At 42.8% G+C, this 21,364-nt stretch overlaps 1 protein-coding gene across 1 annotated transcript in view; it reads right to left on the bottom strand.

Moving 5' to 3' along the window:
* LOC140848435 (uncharacterized) overlaps positions 1-17,022 on the bottom strand; it is a 38,637-nt gene extending 21,615 nt beyond the window's left edge. The window contains exons 1-4 of the mRNA XM_073231908.1: positions 16,946-17,022; positions 14,800-15,184; positions 12,649-12,704; positions 8,549-8,588 (exon numbers count right to left, since the gene is read on the bottom strand). Coding sequence (XP_073088009.1) covers positions 8,549-8,588; positions 12,649-12,704; positions 14,800-15,184; positions 16,946-17,022 — 558 coding nt within the window. The remainder of the gene's footprint in view (positions 1-8,548; positions 8,589-12,648; positions 12,705-14,799; positions 15,185-16,945) is intronic.
* Positions 17,023-21,364: the final 4,342 nt, after the last annotated feature.

Raw genomic sequence — 21,364 nt, 5'->3', positions numbered from 1 at the left:
CACAGTCTGTCAGGATGGATGGCTATTATCAAAAAAATAACTGATAACAAGTGTTGACAGGGATGTATGATTTCTGTAAATTGGAACCTTTGCATTCTGTTGCTGGGAAGGGAAAATGGTGCAACTGTTATGGAACACAGTATGGAGGCCTCCCCCCAAAATTAAAACTATAATAAGATCCAGAAATTCCATTTCTGTGTATTTATACAAAAGAACTGAATTCAGGGTCTTAAAGAGATATTAGCAAGCTCATGTTCACTGTAGTGTTCCTTTAACAATAAACAAATGTGGAAATGTTCCAAGCATCCTTTGAAAGATTTTTTTAAATGGAATACTATTCATCTTTAGAAAGGAAGGAAATTCTGCAATATGTGACAACATGGATGAACCTTGAGGACATTATGCTAAGTGAAATACTCCAGTCACAGAAGGACCACTACTGTAGATCCTTCTCATATGAGGTATCTAAAACAGTCAAATTCATAGAATCAGAGAGTGGAAGAGTGGATGCAAGGGGCTGGGGGAGGAGGAAATGGGGAGTTACTAATCAATCAGGATAAAGTTTCAGTTAAGAAAGATAAATAAATTCTAGAAATAAATTCTAGAGATCTTTGTAATATTGTGCCCATAGTCAACAATACTGTTTCGTAGTTTAACTTTTGTTCCAAGTGTAGTTCTCATGTTAAGTGCTCTCACCATAATTTAAAAAAATAAAGCTGCTTTCAGCAAAATTTTTTCTCTGGGAAAGGTGATATGCAAATGAGATAGTCTCTCTCTCTTCTTCTTCACACCCCCCTAAGAGAATTAGACCAAACTTGTTGCTTATCATGTAACTTTTTTGTACGGAGATCACCCATCATAAATAGGTTATGCAGCTTCACCTCAGATGAAGTACAGCTTCTTGGCTAACACCAACAGCCTTTTCTATCTCATACAGGGTCAAGTACCTGATTTAGGGTGGTTCAGGGACATCTACAGTAGGATTATGTGCTGCAACCATTAAAACCATGAGCCGATACTGAGAAGTAAGAAGTACTAAGCTCTGGTCTTGCCATCATATCAAATTGCATCTAACGCACCAGGGAAGCTTGACAGTCCTAATGTCTAACAAAATCAGCCCCACTTAAGTCCATTTCCTCTTGGTTGTTTCTCTAAGAACATCAACACAATGAAGCTCACACAATCGAGTGCTTAATTTTATATAGTCTGTTCATTGTTTCTCGTATGTGCATCTCCTCTTTGCAGTGGCCTTTGAGCTATTCAAAGGTTGGAGTTTTGTCTTATTTTTTTGTTTGTTGCATCTCCTGCCTCCCTTATGCAATGACACTACCTGTCACCTATTGTCTGCCCAGCTGATTTCTGGGCCTACCGGGTGTGTGCTAGTGGAGAATTGAGTGGAATCAGGGGTGGGAACTGGTTCTGAGAGTGTGGCCCTTGAGTTCCAGGGAAATTCATCCAATTCTAGAATAATATATCAGCATAAAAGTTGTCACTGATTCATTATAAAATCTAGAAAAGCAGTTGTCTGCAATACTCTAATATCAAGCTCATGTACTAGGCCATAGTATGCTTGTGGGAAAGTGCCTAATAAAGATTATTTGAAAAAGATTAAAAACCTATAGGCTTTTTCAATTATTTCTAGTGAACAGTATGTTATTTTGCACCAGTTAACTTCTAAATACCTTAGGATTTGATGTAGGTCTAAAAGAAAACCACAACTTTATAGCAGTTTAAGGCCTTGTAATCCTCATGTTTGTGTTTTGAGATAATTTTCATGCACAGGAAATCTCACTGGTTGTCTTCCATTCAGAAACTTAGGGTAGAAGTGTTTGTCATAAGCATTCAAAATGTGATACACTTCTGCGGGCTGAAAAGTTTTTAGCTATGGTTTCTTTTAAAAAGTTTATTACAGATTCTCTTCTGAAAGGAAAAGAACAGGGAGGGAGGGAGGAAGAATACATACATGTTGCCTGTGTTTCACATAAACTTCAAGGGAGAAAAAAAATCACTGCTGTCCTGCATGTCATCCGGGATCCCGGTGAAATCGGTAGTTCTGCAGCCATTTTCCCTGGGCTTTCTTAGCTCTGAACTGTGTCTCATGCTTTCTAATCTAGTGGCTCTCTGCTGGCACTGGCCCTGTGCGGGGCCGGTGGGTCTGGGGCCCTGTGTTGAGAGGGAGCTGAGAGCAGGAACACAGGCTACTCTCTGCCTCCTAATCAACAGTCCTCACACCCAGTCCTGGCGGAAGGCTGGGGCGGCTCTGCCAGCTTTGACTGTCTTCTACTAAATGGGGGTAATTCACATATTTCTTCTCAACACTTCCAGCAACTCCTTTTCAGTGCTAAGGACATGACCCAACAAGATATCAAGTTCTACGGTTTCAGTAAAGATACGATTGAAAGCCCGTACTACAATGCATTTGTGTCCAACTGACATTTCTGAGAAATACCTCAACTGTTTAACAAACACTGAGGAGAATGTGAAAACACCCAAAGGCACTCGTCCAATTTGCACTAGCTGGTAAGTGCTGGCAAATGTCAGCATCTGGGAGAGCTTTTAATGTTATTGATAGCTTATTCAAATAGGCTGGAGTGATCCCACAGGGCCTGAATCACTACCACTGCTATGCAATAAGCCACTTACAATGTAAAGATGGGGTAAATGTGCTCAGAAATAAGTGCTCTAGCACGCCGCAATCAAAATGGCCCTTTGCAGCATTACGATGTCATCAGAGGGCAGGAACCCTTCCTTGCAGTTATGCAACACAACTGCTGCAAGAGTGTCTTGAAAGGCGAAGTGCCGAGTGGCTTCCCTTAGGAAAGAAAAAAATTCTAAAATAGGTAGTACTGTTTCCAGAAACTTGAACAGCTGCCATGGTCACAGAAAATACCACGGTCTTAAAGTCTATTCTTTCCAATACACCATATGTCCTTGCTGAGAGGACAAAAATGCCAGGAAATAGAAAAAAGCACTGCCTGAAAGGAAAGAAAGGGGAGAAGAGAAATGGGAATGCTGAGCGAGGGTTTTTCGTGGGGGAGAGAGGGTAACGGGGGGCACAGCTGCCCACATGGGCCAGGGGGCGAAGGGCATGTACGTCAGCACCCTTGGCGTCTCGCAAGGTGGAGGCTCAGGCTCTTCAGTCGGAAGGTGAAAGAGCAAGCACATTTGAGGCTAGAAAATGGGGAATGTTGATTCATTCTTTAAAATGTGTGTCTGTATATTCTATATATGCATAGACACACATGTATTTTTTTTTCAGGAGGCAAAATGACTATAAAGAAGAGATTAAGGTAGTGTTTAAAAAAGAAACATAAATGAGTGGGAACTTGTTTGAAGAGCTTTGATGGGCTTTTGGAGAACCTAGGTAGCCAAAAGCAATCTATACATGCCTGGGTAAAACATTTGGATAAAGAACCAAAGTCTAGTGTCTGATTCTACTAGAATGAAACACACTGCTTAGCACTCTTCACAGTGAAGTCGTGGGAGGTTTCAGAGACTGATCTATGAAATGGCAGGATCTTAAAGATAGTCTGGTTCTGCTTATCTCTCTGGCAACCAAATTTTGGCTGCTTCACTGCTCATTAGGCTTTGAATCAGGGGCTAATCAGGGGAAATAAAAGGAGAAACAAATCAGTCCATTTATGAGCAGCTCTAGTTGCAAGATGGAGGGAGAGGAGATTTGCCCTATCATAAGATTGGTTATTATCTGTGGGATTCCATTATCTCTGGTGTGCTGGCTCCCAGGGGGAGCTGTAATTGAGAACCAGCTGTAGAAATGTGAATTATAAGACGGGGATGGTGTCCGCATGCCGAGTGGCAGCCTTTGAACAGCAGACGGGCTTGGATTCAAGAGCCCAGTTGGAAGGGTTGTGTGTCCCCTGACGTTCCTCTATCAGAGGATGAAGGCAGAAAAGCTCACCTGCTCTTCCACGTCAGAGCCATGGATGACTCTGCGAACTCTGGGAAGACCATGACAACACTGGGAAGGTCATGATGACGAGTCCCAGTACCAGGAAGAGGTAGGAGGTCAGGCATACAGCTCTCACTTCACAAGTGAGGCCAACTCAAGATCAGGCTACTTGGAAACTCCACCAGGTAGGGGCGTGTCCTGAACAGACGGACAAAAGTCCTCAGCCCAGAGCTGGGTGGAGGCTCTCCTAGTGTCTCCAAACACAGGGACCAAGGTCTGATGACTTTCAGTTTGTCTAAAAATCTATGTAATGATTTGCTCTCATGGAAAGACATTCGGGATAAATTCTGCTATATGAAAAAATCAGCTTATAAAATAGCAGAGTAAATGATTCAATTGTTACAAACATGGTATCTATATGTGAAAAAAATCTGGGAGGAAACATGCAAAATGCAAACGGTGATTATATTTAGGAGGTAGAATCATGGATAGTTTGTATTTTCTTCTACTGGCTCAAATAAATTAAAATTTTTTCAATATTGAATACATTACTTGCATGATAATGTATTTAAGGTACATTAATCAGGTATTTAAGGTATTAATCACGTGTCACATGCCCATGGTGCTGGACCTGTGAAATTATAAGAGCACTTTTGTAATTGATTTCTAAAAACTCCTAAGTGGATGCCTGAGGATCTTGTCAAAGAACTGGGGGAATACAATGTAGGTTTCACTAGCTACAATGTATTGACATGAATGTTTAAGGTCTGCGAACTACTTAAGACCTTATGGAACCTCTAATTAAAAGCCTTCTTTCTATCTAGTTATTGCTTCTGGAGTAAACTACAGGTTGCCTATGGTTTTATTCTTATTCAAGAAGAAAGCATATCTAGGACTCAAAGGATAGCAAATGAAGATGACAGTTCCCCAGTTCTCGGCACCGGCGTGTTAGGTGTGGGTGGATTTGGTCCCACTGCTTTGCTGAGTGGGTGCAGACTCCTGCAGAGAATAATACTGCTCTGCGCCCTCCACCCCCTTTTAAAGGGCTTCTGTTTCTACTTGAGCTGCTTCCCACTCAGCTGACACTCTGTGTAGGGTAAGACAGACAGCTCCGGTGAGAAGAGAGGGCTCTAGACTGGACTTCCAGAGCCTAGTAGGGAAGTTCCTGTAGATGTGTAATGGTGGACAGCTTGCTACAGCAGTTGCCATAGCAGTGGACAGGACAGGGCTTAACCCGAGAGGCAAAAAATACCCGGGACTTTCACCAGATGAGTACCTCACACTCATTCCCAAAAACAAAAGCCACAGTAGCAATAGGCAACTGCTCCGCAGCAGGCCATCAGCACTTGAGATATTTTACAAATGCTCTCCTGCAAATGCACAGGAAACTGCCCAGCAGAATGAAGGGACCCCTTTTACAAACAAGGGAGCTAGGACAGGGGTGTCAGGTGAACCCCATCGGGTACAATGCAGGGGTTTAAAGGCATGGGTCTGGGTCCCACACTGAGGCAGGCATCTTCCTTCAACTTCTTCACCTGCCACCGAAGTGACATTGGGCAAAACATCTAACCTCTTTCTTCAGTTTCCTAACCTGTAAAATAGAGATAATAACAGATCTCCTGTGCAGGGGGCTGCTGTGGGGATTAAATAAGGAGAGGACGTAAAGTTTGTAGCTTAGTCCTAGCCACACAGCCTTCAAAGGGCACTGGTCTACTTATCCTGTGGATGAGGGGGTGGTAGGTCCAAGACTTCCTGAGTCTGAGCTCTTTCCACCCCCAAAAACATGCCTAATATAATGTAGCCACTGCTCAAGGGGTCTCCCAACCTCTACCCTGGTCATTTCCACAGTCAGGAAAGTCACTCTCCACTCCCGTGCCATACTCATAGAGCCTCTACTCCGGTTCCCTCAGAAATAAGAGGATAATGCCAAAGGGAAGATTGTATTGAGACCAAATTTCAAAGCCATAAGCAGTATTTTGGATAAGTGTGTTTTTAAGAGATACAACTAAGGTGGAAACCCGGTCTCAAGTGCTACTAGGGTCTGTGAATGTCTGAACCAAGGTCTCTTATCGAAGTTGTGTCTACCTCTTGGAAAAACATCTAAGTAAAGGAAGAGAATCCTGATATGCTATTGTGCCTCAAGTGGTTTCTGAAAAAAGTCTCTAAGGATTTACCATCTCTAGTGGCAACTGAAGGATTATTGTCATTATTTTTGTTTTACTCTTTCAAAAAATGAAAAAAAGTCACTGGACACAGAACCCCAACTTTCCAGATCAGCTTTGATTTTTACAAAAAGCATCAACTGCCGCTTGAAGTGGTGGCAATTAATGTCTATGCTTTATGTTCTGGACCTATCACGTAATGATCTAACATTTCTATTTCAGTGTCCAAAATGTCTGCTCATCTCCCTCAACCCCACAGACTAGAATCTGACTACTCCTGCCATCAACCTCATATCCATATCAACTTCTTACATATTTTCAATAGGTTTTCCTTAGCCATGTTCTTTCTCATTCTGTCATTTTGCCTTTTATAATTGTTTCAGTATATTTCACTACTTAAGTGCTTTCCATTTTCTGTATATGAGTGCATCTGTCTTTTGTATGACAGAAACATTCAGAAAAATCTTCTTTGCCTGCAGACCTGGGATACATGCATTACTTTGCCTGTTTCCCATCCCTTTCTCCCTCCCTTCCTTTTCCTTTTTTATTAAGACTTTTTTTTTTAAAGCAGTTTAAGGTTCACAGCAAAATTGATGAGAAGGCACAGACATTTCCCATATGCCTCCTGCCCCACACATGCGCAGCCTCCCGTATCATCAGCCTCCCCCACTATAGTGGTGCCTTTGTTACAATGATGAACCTACAGCGACATATCATCACCTGTGATGCACACATTTTACCTCATGGTTCACTCTGGATTTTATTGTACATTCTGTGGATTTGGACAAATGTATAATGACATGTATCCATTATTATCATATTTCTTTATCTTCTTTCCAACATGTAACATTATGGCTTATCTGAAATTAATTGCTTTTACAAAAGACCTGCATTAGTACCTATTGTCACTAGCTGACAGAAATCTGAAGGGGATTTTTGCTTTTACAAAATGGTAATTGTTCTTTGTTTTATGTCATAGTTGTTTACAAAAGGTTTCATAGAAATGCTCTACTTTTGCATAGTGAGGAAAACCTGTATTTGTTTATGACTAAAATGTGTTACTTTTTCTGTTTTTTATTTTCTTTTCTTCAAACTGTTAATTCTGTACTTTAGTAAGCTTTATTAAGTAACTGATATTTCCTCAAAGCTATACTGCTTATTTGTGTGTATGAAATTAAGTTCATTAGATAATCTATACCAAAATCTAGAATATACTATTATTCTTACTCTAATTTTAAATTCAGTATCATAGAATTTTAATAATGGTCATTTGTAACAGATTTTTTTTTAAATTTGTAAAGGCATGTTTATCTTCATGACTTCTTTTTGTTAAAATTTCAGTTTTGATGTTCTTGATTTTTCATTCTAGGTGATTTAACTATCAAATTATAAAGCATTATATAAAGACTTTTATTCATAATTAATAAGAATCTTCAGGCCAAAGGATGGAAATTCCTGTGTTAATCAGGCAAACAATATATTCTAATTCAGTACATATTTATTAAACTCCTACCATTTTCAGGCCCTTTCCTAGTCTCTAGGGCTCAAAAGGTTTGCAAAGATATGCCTCTTTCCCCTCCATTCCCAAATTCGTAAAGGTTAAAGCTAAAACAGAATGCAAACACCTAGAACAGCTCCAGGAAGGCTGTTCCTCCCATTTGGGGATCTCATGTGCAAGTATCCAAGCCAAGGAGGGGCTCCAAGAAGCAAAGGACTCCTGAGTGTCAATGATTTTGAGAAATATCTGAAAGCAAGACGCAGCACTCATGTAGATTCAACTGTTCAATACAGTTTTAGGACAATTCAAATGTTTCTGCACATTACTGCATTTGACTAACTACTCCATTTTTATATGGGTTTAATTCATGTATGGAACCAGAGGTTAAAAGGCCACAAATCCTGGACTATAAAATATATTGGATTAAGGCAGACACACTTCAGTGGTGTGGATAAACCCAAGGACTGTCCTGACCAACATCAAATCTATGTCAGCAACATAAGCCAGGCAGAAAAGCTTTCACTGTCCAGTTTAAGCTAATATCGCTACTTTAATTAGGGAGTTACGATGTCAGTTTGGAAACACGATGGGGGAGCAGCTGTGCTCCAGTGAAAACATTCCTACCATTTCCATCAACACAGACAGGCTCATGCACAATGCAAAGGAGATGTGTGCAAAGTCACACAGTGGAATGAATGGGAGGCAGAGAGCAATCTCACTTCTCGCTGGAGAAATTACCCCTCTGAGATTTTTGAGACTGACCACCTGCTTATGTTTTCATGACTACTTCTTCACATGCATGGTCAAGATCCCAAGAAAAAGTCATAGAACTTTAAAGACATTGTAATCATTAACCAGCCACATACAGAAAAGTCACGATAGCAGCAACACATTTAACTTACTTACCCATCCATCCTAACACTTCTCCAATCACTCACTCCTTCTATTCATCCTTAAAAGTAATGTCTTGAGTCTAACCTCATGTCCGCTCCACTCATCGCTGCCCTCCATCAGCATCCTGAAAATAAAGGTACATTTTAAACATTCTGTGCCTAGGCTTGTCACCACTGCATTCTGCTAATGGCATCCATACGATTCCATCCAGCACCAGGCCTTTATGTGCATGTGCACCATCTGATCATCTGATCAGTCCTGACAAGCAGTTAAGAAAAAAAGTATGTTTCATGCTATTTTGAGTAGTTTACATGCAGAAGTCTACTCCAGAGCACATCTGCAGCACACAATTCATTTGGCAACTCCAGTGTTACTCTGAGAGATGCCCTTTTTAAAAGTTGCCTGTTAATGTTCATGCCTCCTGCCTTTCTTGATACTCCAAACCCACAGTGAATGAGGATTTACCCTGAACATAATTACCTTACAGGTTTTAGGATCTTACAGCTAAAGATGTATTTGTTAAGGCTCACTTATGTGTTACAGATTTAAGTGCTCGCCTCCTCTTCACCGGGGTGGTTCATCTTTTCCCTGGGAATCTTTTCCGTACTGTGCAGTTTCTCATATTTTCTTTCTCTCGAGGTGAACACTGAGCCCCTGACCCCAGTACCCAGAAAACACTGACTGTGAGCATGGCTGGACCATCTGGCACCACGATCATATTTAATTAATGTTTACTGGATGAGAGGGCCATGCGTCAGGCCCAGCACCAGGCATTTTGGCACATTTGACTGAATCCTCCATGTGGACATGGACCGAATTCATTCATCTCCATGTATTCACTGTCTTTTATTTTCTGTATTGTGATGTTTTGACATCTTGGGGCCTTGATGATGCTGGCAGGGCTGCCTCTCCCAGGGTGAGCCCATTCCTACAGACAAACAACTGGTCTTCCAAAGTGCCTTCCCTAAGCAAGCCAATCAATCCAGAGTCCATGCTCCCAACCACCTCCTCTATTGGCCCTCACAAGTAGGGCACTAGCCACCTGCTGTAATCAGTCTGGGGTCAGGGGTCAGACGAGGGCAGCCCTATGCCCCAAAGCCTTCTGAAATTATTCATACCAGCTGGTCTTATGCCTGCTTGTCCTGCCTCTCCTGTTCCTTCCAGTGGAAACCACAAGAGACGCTCTTGTCCACAATTCCCCTTACTTCCTCTGCTTCTCAATGGGCCCCAGTGCTTCCGATGTGTCCCTGCATGACATTCTTTGCCTCTTGCTTCTGGGGGACTGTGAGCATAATAAAGTTATCCCACTGTGGCAGTCATTTCTACATCTGCATATCTTAACATACCTGATTAAAACAAATCCTGGGCACCATTAAAACACCCCACATAATCACAGAATTGGCAGCTAAGATTACTATGTTTTTCTTTGATCCCATCCTACGTGTTCAGTAAAAACAAGTTTTAAATTTTGTCATTTGTCATTTGTCTGGCCCACTTTAAAGGACTTCATAAAAGTAATTATATGTAAGTTTGTTTGGCATATAACCAAAAGGACTTAATTGTTGTTTTATACTGTATGAAAGAATCAACTTTGGTCTGTCTGCCGGGTCCAGTCATGGCACCTGCTACCTTGGCACATGGGGAGAGGCCATGGTGAACCTCTGCCCATGTCATGTTCTCACCCTGAGCGGGCGGACTGAATGTATTTTAGGAACTCATGAGTGACCTTTGTGGTTATGCACTTGTTTCAGAGGTCACACATGTCACTGGACTGGAGTCTGGGTGTTTTTGCAGATCCAGTCTTACAGTCACAGACTTGGAGGTTATCTGGGCTGTGCTAATTACCTCAGCTCCTCGGGATTGCCGCAGAGCTTCTGCTAAGCTGAGCCTCCCTGCCATTCCTTCTGCTGCATCTTCATCCAGCTTCCTGTCCTTGGCCTAGAAGTACAGCCGACTTGACTAGGGGGCAGTAAGGAGGCAGAGGCACTGATAGATGGAGGTCTGTACTGCTTCTCAAGGTTTTCCCTTTTCTGTCTTTTTCTTTGTCAAAATGTCAAGATGCCCTTTTTGGGGTTACAAAGTGGACAATAGGCAAGGCCTTGAAATACATATACACATAAGTCTTCTTGGAGATGTGCATCCAAAGTCACCAGCACTGAGTGTCTGTGACAGAACAGCCTATGGCGGGAACAGTATGTACCTATGAATTCTCAGCTATGTTTAAGTACACAGTGGGACAAGTACGTGAAATTGAACTAAGCATAAAATTCGAGCAATTTTTTATTTTGGATCATACAAAAGGGCCAAGATAAAAGTTGTTACAGATTCCTTCAGTAATCAAAGATTAATAAAAGTTACAATGGAATTTCTTCTACCCTGCACTAGTTTTGTAACAGCATGGAATACTTTGAATAGGGATCTGTAAATAAAATCAAAGACTTAAATGCTGGCCTCACTCTTTTTCTGTTTGGCATTTCTGTCAATCTCATAATTATAAGAATGTTTTCCGACCAGCAGGAGAACAGTCAACTCCTTGATGCATCCCTATGACACTCCATGGAAGAATGACTTTCATTCGCTCATTCTATGGACATTCACTGAGCAGATTAACTATGTGTTCTAGACTCTTCTAGTGGTTGGCATATAGTAGAGAACAAGAGAAGAAGTCCTTGCCCTCCAGGAGCTTGAAGTCTAACCAAATGAACGACTACATGAATGAATGAATGAATGAATGACCACATGCAAGAAAGCAGGCAGGTTAGGGTTCAGGAAACCAAGGACACAGACTAGCAGATCTCATAGCTAAGGCTTTTTTCTTCACATTTTAACTTCTCTGAAATCAGGGTGAGTCTTAATATTGGCAGTATCTTAAAACTGCTTACAAAATGACAGTAGTCACAGCACAATTGTCATTGCTCTGCCACATGAACAAACTTGGTCACAGCTATTTTTGTTGCCACTTCTGCTAAATTATGGGCATTGTTGGCACTGTACATGTTCTGTTTAATTGCCATTTAAATGGTTTTCAAAAAGATTAGGCTATGATTTTAACTGAAAGATGTCTCTTTGTATGCACCAAGGCACAGAAATAAAGCAGTGGGGTACACATGTTATATTACTAAACAACACATCTGTCTATTTTTTGGCATTTTCCTGTTACCTTGCAAAGACAGATTCAAGTGCTTTACCAGACTGAAGAAAGACACACAGATGAATCTGAGCTATGGTCTGTTAATAAGATATATGCAAACCCACTGCCGATCACACTCTTAGCAAGGAAACTGAAAGGACCAGCAGGAGAAAGTATCAAAACCCCAGGAAGCAATGAAGGAAACATGAAAGCAATAAAAGATAAGTGTGACCAACTCACACAGTGTCATGGAAAACCATTGTTAAAGTGGCATGTCATAATATAATGGGCAGTATCTTATTTCTTTTTGTGTGACAAAATAATGTGTCTTACAACTGATGGTATTTTAGATTTGAGGAAATATGGAAATAAAGATGGCATGCAATTAATGACAAGTTTTATAAACAGAATAGAATGCAGACTGGAAATCTGTTGACACTGGACCATTTTAAGTTAATGAGGTATTTGCATGAACCCAACTTTAGGCAGACTGTGTGATGTCAATAGTTTGGTATAATTCTCTGGGTAACTAGTCATTTTAAAGACATCTGCTTCACTCTTCATCCCCAGCAGTGTTTCTGGTACATCTTCCATTCCGGTTCAAGAGTGTGACTATGAGCAAATCTCATGTTCTCTTTTCCCAGCTTTAATTAGTGCTGTTACAGTTTCTGGCAGTTTAGAGATATTGGAGGGAAGGTGTTGGGACTGTATTCTAAACTGAAACCTGACAACTGCCACAGGGCATGGAGTGAAATAATTAGATAGGAAAGTCCATTTGAAATCCCAAAGCCTGCATACAGGACTTTGAGACTCTGCACTAGGGTAACATGAGTAAAATGCCAGCTACTGGGATATGTTTCCAGGCAGCATATGGCCACAGCTCAAAAATGCATCTATTTCTTTTTAGGCATGGTACTGTAAATCATTTTGGAACCAGAGAGAGTTGAAAACTATATCAGGGGACGAGAACACACACCCCTAAGGAGGAGAAATGATATGATTTCTCTGCAGATTGTACAGACATAGTTTTTTTAGGCCCCGCTTCAAAACGTACTGTGTCGCAACTCTGACATCAGTTCTTGACACTTCAGCCAAGTGACAACCGCAAGGCTGCAAAAGGAAGTAATCAAATCAGAAATAGGTGTGTGGCCACATCCATCACCAGGACAGGAGGTAAAAGGGTGTCTATATGGTGGACACATATCTTCAATAGTATTGACAACAGACTGTATCAAATGCATGGCATTTCACACTATGGAAAAGGCCTGCTTCCTGCTCCTAGGGTCCTCTGGTAATTTCCTTTCCGGTCCCCAGGGGAGAATCCAGGGATTCCCTCAACTTAATACCGCCTTCTCCAGCAACTTTGTTTCAGGTTTTCCTTTTAAAGTAGGCTGGCCTGTGTCAGGAATTCTCTGACAGTTGGTACAGGAAGATGAGTGTGCCAATGTGAACACTGCCAGGTTGCGTTGCTGCCAACTGGTGGTGTGTATTGTGTGTACAGAGCTAAAACAGGCTTGGATGACTGAGAGGGTAGAGACTGCTCCTGAAGTGACAAGGAAGGAAACACTTGGCTACCTGTCTTCTAGAACCAACTTATCTGAAGGGGCTGGAGTCTGGGGAGTTCCTGATGTCACTCTTTGAACAGAGTATCTGCTGGGCACAGGCATGCAGTGTCAGGTTCTCAGAGGGAGAGAATATTGTAGAATGGGGTCTGATCCAGGAAGCCAGTAGGGATAGTATAAATTGCCATATCTGGATTACCTACTATAACACAGGGGAACGCTCTCTCAAGAGGGGATGAGAGGCAGCATAGGACAGTGGTAAAGAGTATCAGCAGATCAAGGAGATCCAGGTCGAAATCCTACCCCCATCAGTATATCTGGCACACAGTATGTGCTCGGTACCACGTGTGTCACTACTAAGGAAATTTCCTTCTCTTCATGATGCAAATGTTCCTACAGATGTGGCATTACCACCTGCTATAGTGTATATAACAGGAACCAGAACAAAATGCCCACGTCCTTAGCTGAGGGTGTTTCTAGGGCACAAAAGTTGGTTTTATAAAGTTGTTTTATGGTATGAATATGTCTTGAGAAGAGAAGAAATGAACAAAGCAAATGCCAGAATCCATGTGATCTGAAAAGTATAAGATCCATTGGAATCAAACAGGATCAATATATATTTGTTAATTTCCATCCCATGTGATATCTACTTGTTACCACCTCTATTGTGAGCTACTAACTGATGATGTGGTCCTACAATCTTGTGTAACGCTCAATTCTGACTGTATTTCTCTGCATTAGAGTAAGTTTTGTAAAGCAAATAACTCCCACCTAATCCACCTTGTTTTGAAGGTTCAAACTTTCTCCTATCTTCAAGTGGGTACTTGTGTTCTGTATTCATTGTTGCCACCTCTCCCCCTTATAACTGAGCTGTAACTTCTCCTCCCTTTCCTGTGCCCCACAGCACCCGCCCAGCACTCAGGGAAAACTGGAAGCACATGGCAGTAAGAAAATAGCCAAGATTTGACAAAAGTAATCACGGGCGCCTTGGACACACTGGTGTTTCAGGATCTTTCATTAGAAGGTCGTTTGAAATATGTGAAGCTCTTAGAGCACGGATAGCACCCATTGCAGCTCCCATTCTAGGGGGCGAGGACATGGGACAGACCCGCTGCACTGTTTTCAAGCAAAAGCCACAGCGTGGGAGCTCTGGAGGCTCTGTCTCCGGAAAGCCACCTCCCCAAAGGGGATTCCCACAGAGGAATTTCCTCAAGGAAGCGCTCGTGGCAAGTAGGCTGCTAGGGGTCCCAAAGCGTTTAAGGATTCCTGCATGCCCATCCTCGGGACCCGGGCGTCCCCGGCAGCGGATGTGCGGGCCGCGGGGACCCTCGAGTCTGTCTCCTCAAGTCTCAGTATCAAACTTTCTCCTGGAGCAAAGCCTCTTGCAAACCACAGGAGGCAGGAGGAGGATGGAGGATGAGGATGCCGCCCGCTGCCTCCCGGAGACCGCCCTCCTCCCGCACCCGCTTCCCTCTGGCGCCACCCCCCGCCTCGCGGGGCCGGCGGCCCGACGGCGCGGCTCCGCCCAGCCCCACCCGCCCCGCTCACCAGCCCACCACTAGCTCCAGGAGCCTCGAGCCCCGCAGAGCCGCGCCGCGGGCGCCGCGGAGTCCCGCGGAGAGGGGACGAGCGGGGCTGGGTACCTTCAGGAAGAGGCCGGGACGCCGGCGCCCGCCGAGAGCCGCAGCATCGCCCGGACACCGCCGCCGCTGCGGGAGGCTACCGCGCCTCGCCGAGGGCCGGATCCGGCGGGGACCCCGCGCTCCCAGCGCTGCGCTCAGCTCGCCGCGCCCGGGCTCCGCTGCCCGGCGATCGCCACTGTCAAGCGCAGCCCCGCCCCTTGCGCGCCCGGGAGCCGGGGACCCCTGGGACGCGCCGCCGCCAGGACTGGCTGCCCGAGCTGCTGGCTCCGCCCCCAGCCCCGCCCTCCCGCGCCGGGGACGCGCGGGGCGGCGGTAGGGTGGGGTCCCTGGCTGGGCGAGGCATCCTGCAGGGCAGGGCGCGCTCCTGGGTTCTGCAGCTTCTCTCCTTTGCCCGCCCAGAAATAAATAGACGACCCAGAGGAAAACAGAACATGGAATCCTCTCTCGGGCCCTTCTCTCCCTGGGAGGGCAGAGCCTGCAGCAGGGTGCTGAGAAACCTTAATTATTTAAAGATATCGATTAAGGAAGCCCGGCAAAGGCTACCTAGGGTGAACTGTTACAATTACAGCCAGAGGGGTTTCTTGTGTGTTTTTGCTGGTTTGTTTTGTAGCCTGAAGGTGCCCTCATTCCCCGTCTAAACTTCGTGGTAGAAACGAAAACCAGTTCAACTAGCGCAAGGTCACAGAGGAAGGAGATTGACTCTCTACTAAGTCAAAGCTGCTTCAGATTTTATTTCTTTTCAATCATGAGAAGAGATGCATTCTAATATTTGATGCTATGTCTATTGTCTACGAATTAAAAATCCGTAGAGACAGAAAAATCAGTGGTTGCCAGCGGCTAGAGGGAAATGGCGAGTGGCTGTTAATGGGTAGGGGCTGCTTTTTAGGGTAATGAGAATGCACTGCAATTGGACTGTGGTGATGGATGCACAATTCTGAATATACTAAAAACCTCTGAATTGTACAATTTAAGTGGAGAATGTGAGCTGTATCTCAATAAAGCTGTTATTAAATATGTTGATAGCACTTTGGGGAGACTCACAAAAGCACCCAGTTGGTGTACGTCACAGTTCTGTTCTTTGTGGGCAGGAATGATGGCTTATATGCGCGCGCCCATCCATGCATGCAATAAACCACGTCCATCTCTACCAGGTACTCCGATTGGGGTACAAAGATTAATAATGTATGATCTCCATCTTCAAGGAGTTCCCAGACTATTGAGGGGGCAGTCATTATAGTGCAATATGTTAAGTGTTAACTCTACGGAGGGAGGTTAGCAATGTGCCAGATTTTGGGTCCAGAGCAGGGAAGGAGCTTTGCACAGTCAAGGAAGACCTAGAGTGCGTTGTATCTTACTGAAGGCTAATGTGGCCGAGTGTGAGAGGTGTGCAGGGAAGGGACGCTGGACAGTTACTCACACAGCAAAGTACCACTTGGATTAGAGTTCAGTTCAGGATTAGCAGCCTAATCAGGAAGTGAAAATTTGAATTGCTCTGGGTCCTTCCTACCCCTGTGGAGCGCGTGCTTTTGGTGAATAGTCTTAATGTAAACCCACCTTCATCATTTCATGAGGGAACAATGGTATCATGCACGGACCTATGTTTCTGCACTTATAGTACACAAAGTGCTCTGTGCATTCTCTCCTCTGAAGCTGGAGAGGGGAGGCGATGTGCTCAGGGCCTTCTAGTTTCTGAGTGATGGAGCTGGAATGAAATTCTGTTTCCTGGCTATGAGTCGCATGTTCTTGACGTTATCAGCCTTTCCACTTGTGAAGCTTCCTTAGAAGTGCAAAGAACTCTTGAGCTAAAAAAGCTTTCTAAGCAGCAGCAAATGAAATATGTTTTTATATGTGGAATCGGTCTACTTTTTGATTGGAAAGTAGGAATATTATAGGCCCTAAATTAAAAAAAAACAGCCACTGATCATCTAAGGTGGGGTCATTGCAGTAAAATCCTGGAATCTGGCTTTTATATATGTATATGTGTGTGTGTGTGTGTGTGTGTGTGTGTGTGTGTGTGTGTGTGTGTGTGTGTATTCTGGCTGTTCTAGGAAAATGAACTTACCTTTTGGTGAATAAGAATGCACACCACACACACACACACACACACACATAAAAGTGGCTCTGCAGTTTGAAAACTGAAGGCTACCTATTTGCATTGTCAGTATCCAGTACAGTTGCCAGCACACCAGTGGCATTCTCACTTTCCTCCACCTTCCCTGCCATCCCTCATAGGACTGTGAACACCTTTTGAAAGCAGGTACTGTGCTTTGTTAATTTCCTTACCTGCCCAGACCCTTCTTGCATTCCCATCCATCCTAACCCTAACCTCCTTCCCACCCTCTTCCTACCCTTAGACCTGGGACCCACGAGCCCCTCAATGAATGTTTGTTAAATGTTCAGTGTTGTTTTATTACCAAAAAGGGAATCATTTTTCACATGCTAATTGTTTATAATGATGACATACATTATAAAGTTTGGATATTAGCTTACCCACACAGTATGTACCCTCTAGAGCTTTGAGATTTAGTTGCAAGAACATTAGAGAATTACATTCCACACTTTAATAAACTGTGAATTCAACTCTAAATCTAAATGCCTAAAATTTTAAAGTTACTCTCAATCTAGGAAGGCACAATATGAATATTTTAACAGTAAATAAACTCAGTACTTGAGAGCAGGATAATTTTGATATTAATTATAGAATTTTTAATCTCTGAGGAGATAATTTACTAGTGGTTTTAAAGGTCTTTGAAATCTTTTCTATACTGTCCTTGTTTCTTTCCTTTTCCCTTTCCAGTTCTTTCTTTGGGGTTCATTTTTATCTTTCACAGTATTCTGATACCTAATTAACACCTCAACATTACAATTCTCTTTTCCATAAAATTTGTATAAAAATCTAGGGAAGCCAAAAAATGGGGGTGGGGGCGCTGCTGATCTCCCTGTGTTAGGGTCCAGGCTTCCGAGGCTTCCCCAGAGAACAAACTACACAGGCATAGAGATGTAAATTCAAGCAAAGTCTTTATTCAGCCAACTAGTTGGGGTCCAAGTCAGCCCGACGCAGCGGGTCTCAACAAGGACCCCGAGCACTCAGAGCCAAGGGTTTATATAGCAATTTCAAAGCACTTAACTCATAGCAATTTTCTATAACTATACATTATTCTTGCAAGACATATATCCTGGGGTTAAGCAAGGGCAGGGTAAGACTACTCCTCAATGGTTAGGGAGGTTCTGCACGATAAGCTTGGTATGTAAGATTTACTGACCAAGGTTAGCTGACCAAGGGTCACAGCTGCCCACCACCCGGTGCTCATGATTAACTTGTTTTTCAAGGCCTTACCCAGTTCCAGTTTTTCTTTCTAAGTCACATACTCAGAAAATGGCTTCTAGGCCTTTAAGATGGCTATGCTTATGCTAACCTATTTCTATTCTTACATTCCCCTCTTCTTCTTGTATCTATTTCAATCATGAAATTAGGGGTCATCTGTTTGGTTAACACTCTGATAGTTCTGTCTCAACACTATGATTTGCACGGTGCTAATGCGTTCTTTGATAAAGGTAACACATGGAGTGACTCCGTCTTGGCGGGCCTACTACTTGTTAGAATAAGCTGGGGTGGTGCTGATTACTTCTGTCTTGTTGAAGAGGGAGGTGTAAGTTTTAGGAACTCTCTCAATGCAGGTTCTTTGCCTACTTGCAGAGGATAAAGTGAGTCTCGGTCTTTGTCTTCTACAGATAGGGACTCTAGCTGCTGCTAGGGAAAAGGGGCGATGACCGCTCTGGCTGCTTCGTGCTGAGAAGGGGGTGCAGTAAAGGGTGCAGCTAGGTCTCTATTACTGGTCAGTTGAGAGGGCTTCAGAAGGCTGGCGCTTCTATTACTATTTGCAGTTTTGTGGCTTCTAGGCAAGATAAAACAAATTGTGTTATTAGGTTATGTAGCAACATCTGGAGTTGGATTTTCTATTCTGGAGGCTGCAGTTATTGAAACAATACTTTTCTCTAAAATCACCCTCATTTTTATTAGAAGTAACCAGGTTAAGAAAATAATTAACAGCTGGCTTGATCATTTGCACAAGTGCAGCAAGAAGAGCAATTGATTACACAGGCTCTTTTAAATATGCTTTGCTGGAACTTTTTGTAAGGAATTTCAGATTGAACTTTTAAAGGCCTCTTGAGGCCAGACAGCCAAGCTAGACTTGCCATCAGGCTTTGCCTGCAGTACCTGTAGATTTGGATGAATTCTTCTCTTCTCGAGGTCTCTGAACCTGCCAGGAAGTGACCTTCTTTACTCACCTGGTAAGGCTGCTGGGAACTCTGTAAGCAAGGTACCAGGCCAGTTCTTCCAAGGGGCTTTGTTGGCTTTATAAAGTCAATCTTAGTTCCTTAAAGTTGTTCACATCTGAGTCCATGCACATGTCTCTCAGGTATGACATTCCAGTCAAAGCCCTGGCAGTATAACCAGTGTTCTTAAGTAGTCTTCTCACAAGGAAAGCAGATTCTTATTGAACTCATGCAAATAAACATACTGCCATGGAATACAAAAACAGTCACTGAAAGTTTTTAAACTCTGGAGGGATCAGGTAGAGAGAAGGAAGTTTCAATTCTGCTCATAAAGATAGTCATTTACTAAACTGTTGTCAGTTTAAGAGAACAAGGTTAAAACACTTTATCAGCAACATTTGAAACAAAAAGACACAAAATCATTTTCTTTAGTTTATGTAATTTTATGTAACTAATACCTGTTCTGCTGAAATCTAGTTCTTTACCAGTTTAGGGATAATACTATAAATGACAAAAGACTTACAAATGACAATGGTTAAAGATCTGATGAGAGCTTACTGTAAGACAGTTGACATAAGGAAATTCTGATATTTCTGTAATACAAAACATTTAGTAACAAAGTTTAGCATTATTCTCTTTGACAGTGCTTTCCTGGTAAATAAATATATATATATCAGATAAATAAGCCAAATTAGTCAAATACTTTCTCTAATGAGAAAAAATTCTTCTGACATGTTCCAGGGGCCCTCTGGAAAATATCAGAGTTAACTAGAGGTAAAAGCACTTTTTTTTGAACTTAGCATAAGTGTCCAAGACCAGATACAAAAAAAGCAGAGAAAGTGCTTAAGTCTACAGGTCTTCTCTGAAAGCTTCAAGAATGTTTTACTCTTTAATAGTAGATATAAGCTGCTATGCAAATTCTATTAAAAGCTCTAAGATCATTTGCTGATACGGCATGGCTCAAAGCCCCAACCATAAGGCACATTATTAGTCTATCTTGTGTGGCCCAAGGCAGCATCTGGGGCAAAAAGTCCTTCCTTAGCAGGCCATGGGGGTGGGGGGCACATCTGTCTGCAGCCACCACGGAGAACAAACAGGAGGTGAGGTCATGACTCATTCTGCTTAGCGTCCAAAAAAGTAAAATCTCTGGTGACCTTAACTTCAATTAGAAGCTTCAAGGAATGCTTGCTACTTATGGCCACATAGTAATAGAAAAGTCTAGTCCACATATCACAAATCTCACATCACCCTCTCAGCTAAACCTTACACCAGTGTTAAAGCAGAGTCAGAAGAGAAGGCTTGATATGTGCCATGTCAGTCCATCGTCAGGAGCCCAACTCCTATCACATCATTGGCGTGCCCTCAGCAGCACTTCTCAGGGTGCGTGCACTTGCTACTCATCTGGGGAGCTTGGAAAATGCAGGTTCCACTTCAGTAGGTCTGAGGTGGGGTCCGAGATCCTGCAATTTTAACTAATTCTCAGATGCTGCTAATGGTGCTGGTGCTCTGACCACACTTTGGGTAGCAAGGTCCAGTGTGGAAATTTCAAGCCTGTCTTCAAAGGCCAAGGAAAGGATACCTTACCTAAGCTGATGGAGGGTGATTTGCCTGCACGCCACCACTTTGCATCTGCATGTGTGCTAACTGCACTCTGTTTGTGGTTTTTCCTGTTGGCATGCCCTGTGCGGTGGTCAGGTAGAACGGGTATGACAAAGAACCTGTATGTGTGGCTAGTCAAGCACTTACGTTTACTTTGTGTGACTTAGCCATTGTTTGCAAAATTATGGAGGCTTCTTTCTTTATATTAGTATTATATTATGGTGAATCTTTCAGAGAGAATAACTCTCTCTGAAGACAGTTGGCAGCTGACTTCTGTATTGTTACTCTTCAGTTTTTTCTTAAGGTATAAATTTTACCCAAACCAAGATTTGGGTGCCTTTCCAAAATGTGTATTTGGTAATACATAACAGCATAGAGCCTTTCTTTCCTAGTGCTCGGCACACTTCTGTTATAATAATAATCTTACAACATAGGCAGGGAAAACTGTAGGGAAACCTCGAATATCATGCAGTCCAACATCCTGATTTCCAGAAAAGGCACAAGACGTAGTACAAATATTTAGAGGGAAACCAAGAACCGAAGTTTAATTTACTAGCTCTCATATAGCTCTCTTTCCACAATATTTTATCTCTGTTATTATCCAATAAATTGTGGGTATTTTCTGTCCCCACTGGTAGATGGAAAAGTTGAGCTTTTTTTAAATAGCATATTGGTGTTAGAGTTAGGA

This window comes from Manis javanica, chromosome 1 (genome assembly GCF_040802235.1).
Source record: "Manis javanica isolate MJ-LG chromosome 1, MJ_LKY, whole genome shotgun sequence".
NCBI classification, from domain to species: Eukaryota; Metazoa; Chordata; class Mammalia; order Pholidota; family Manidae; genus Manis; species Manis javanica.
Note: the sequence above shows the minus strand (reverse complement) of the source record. Positions and strands in the feature narration are given on the sequence as shown.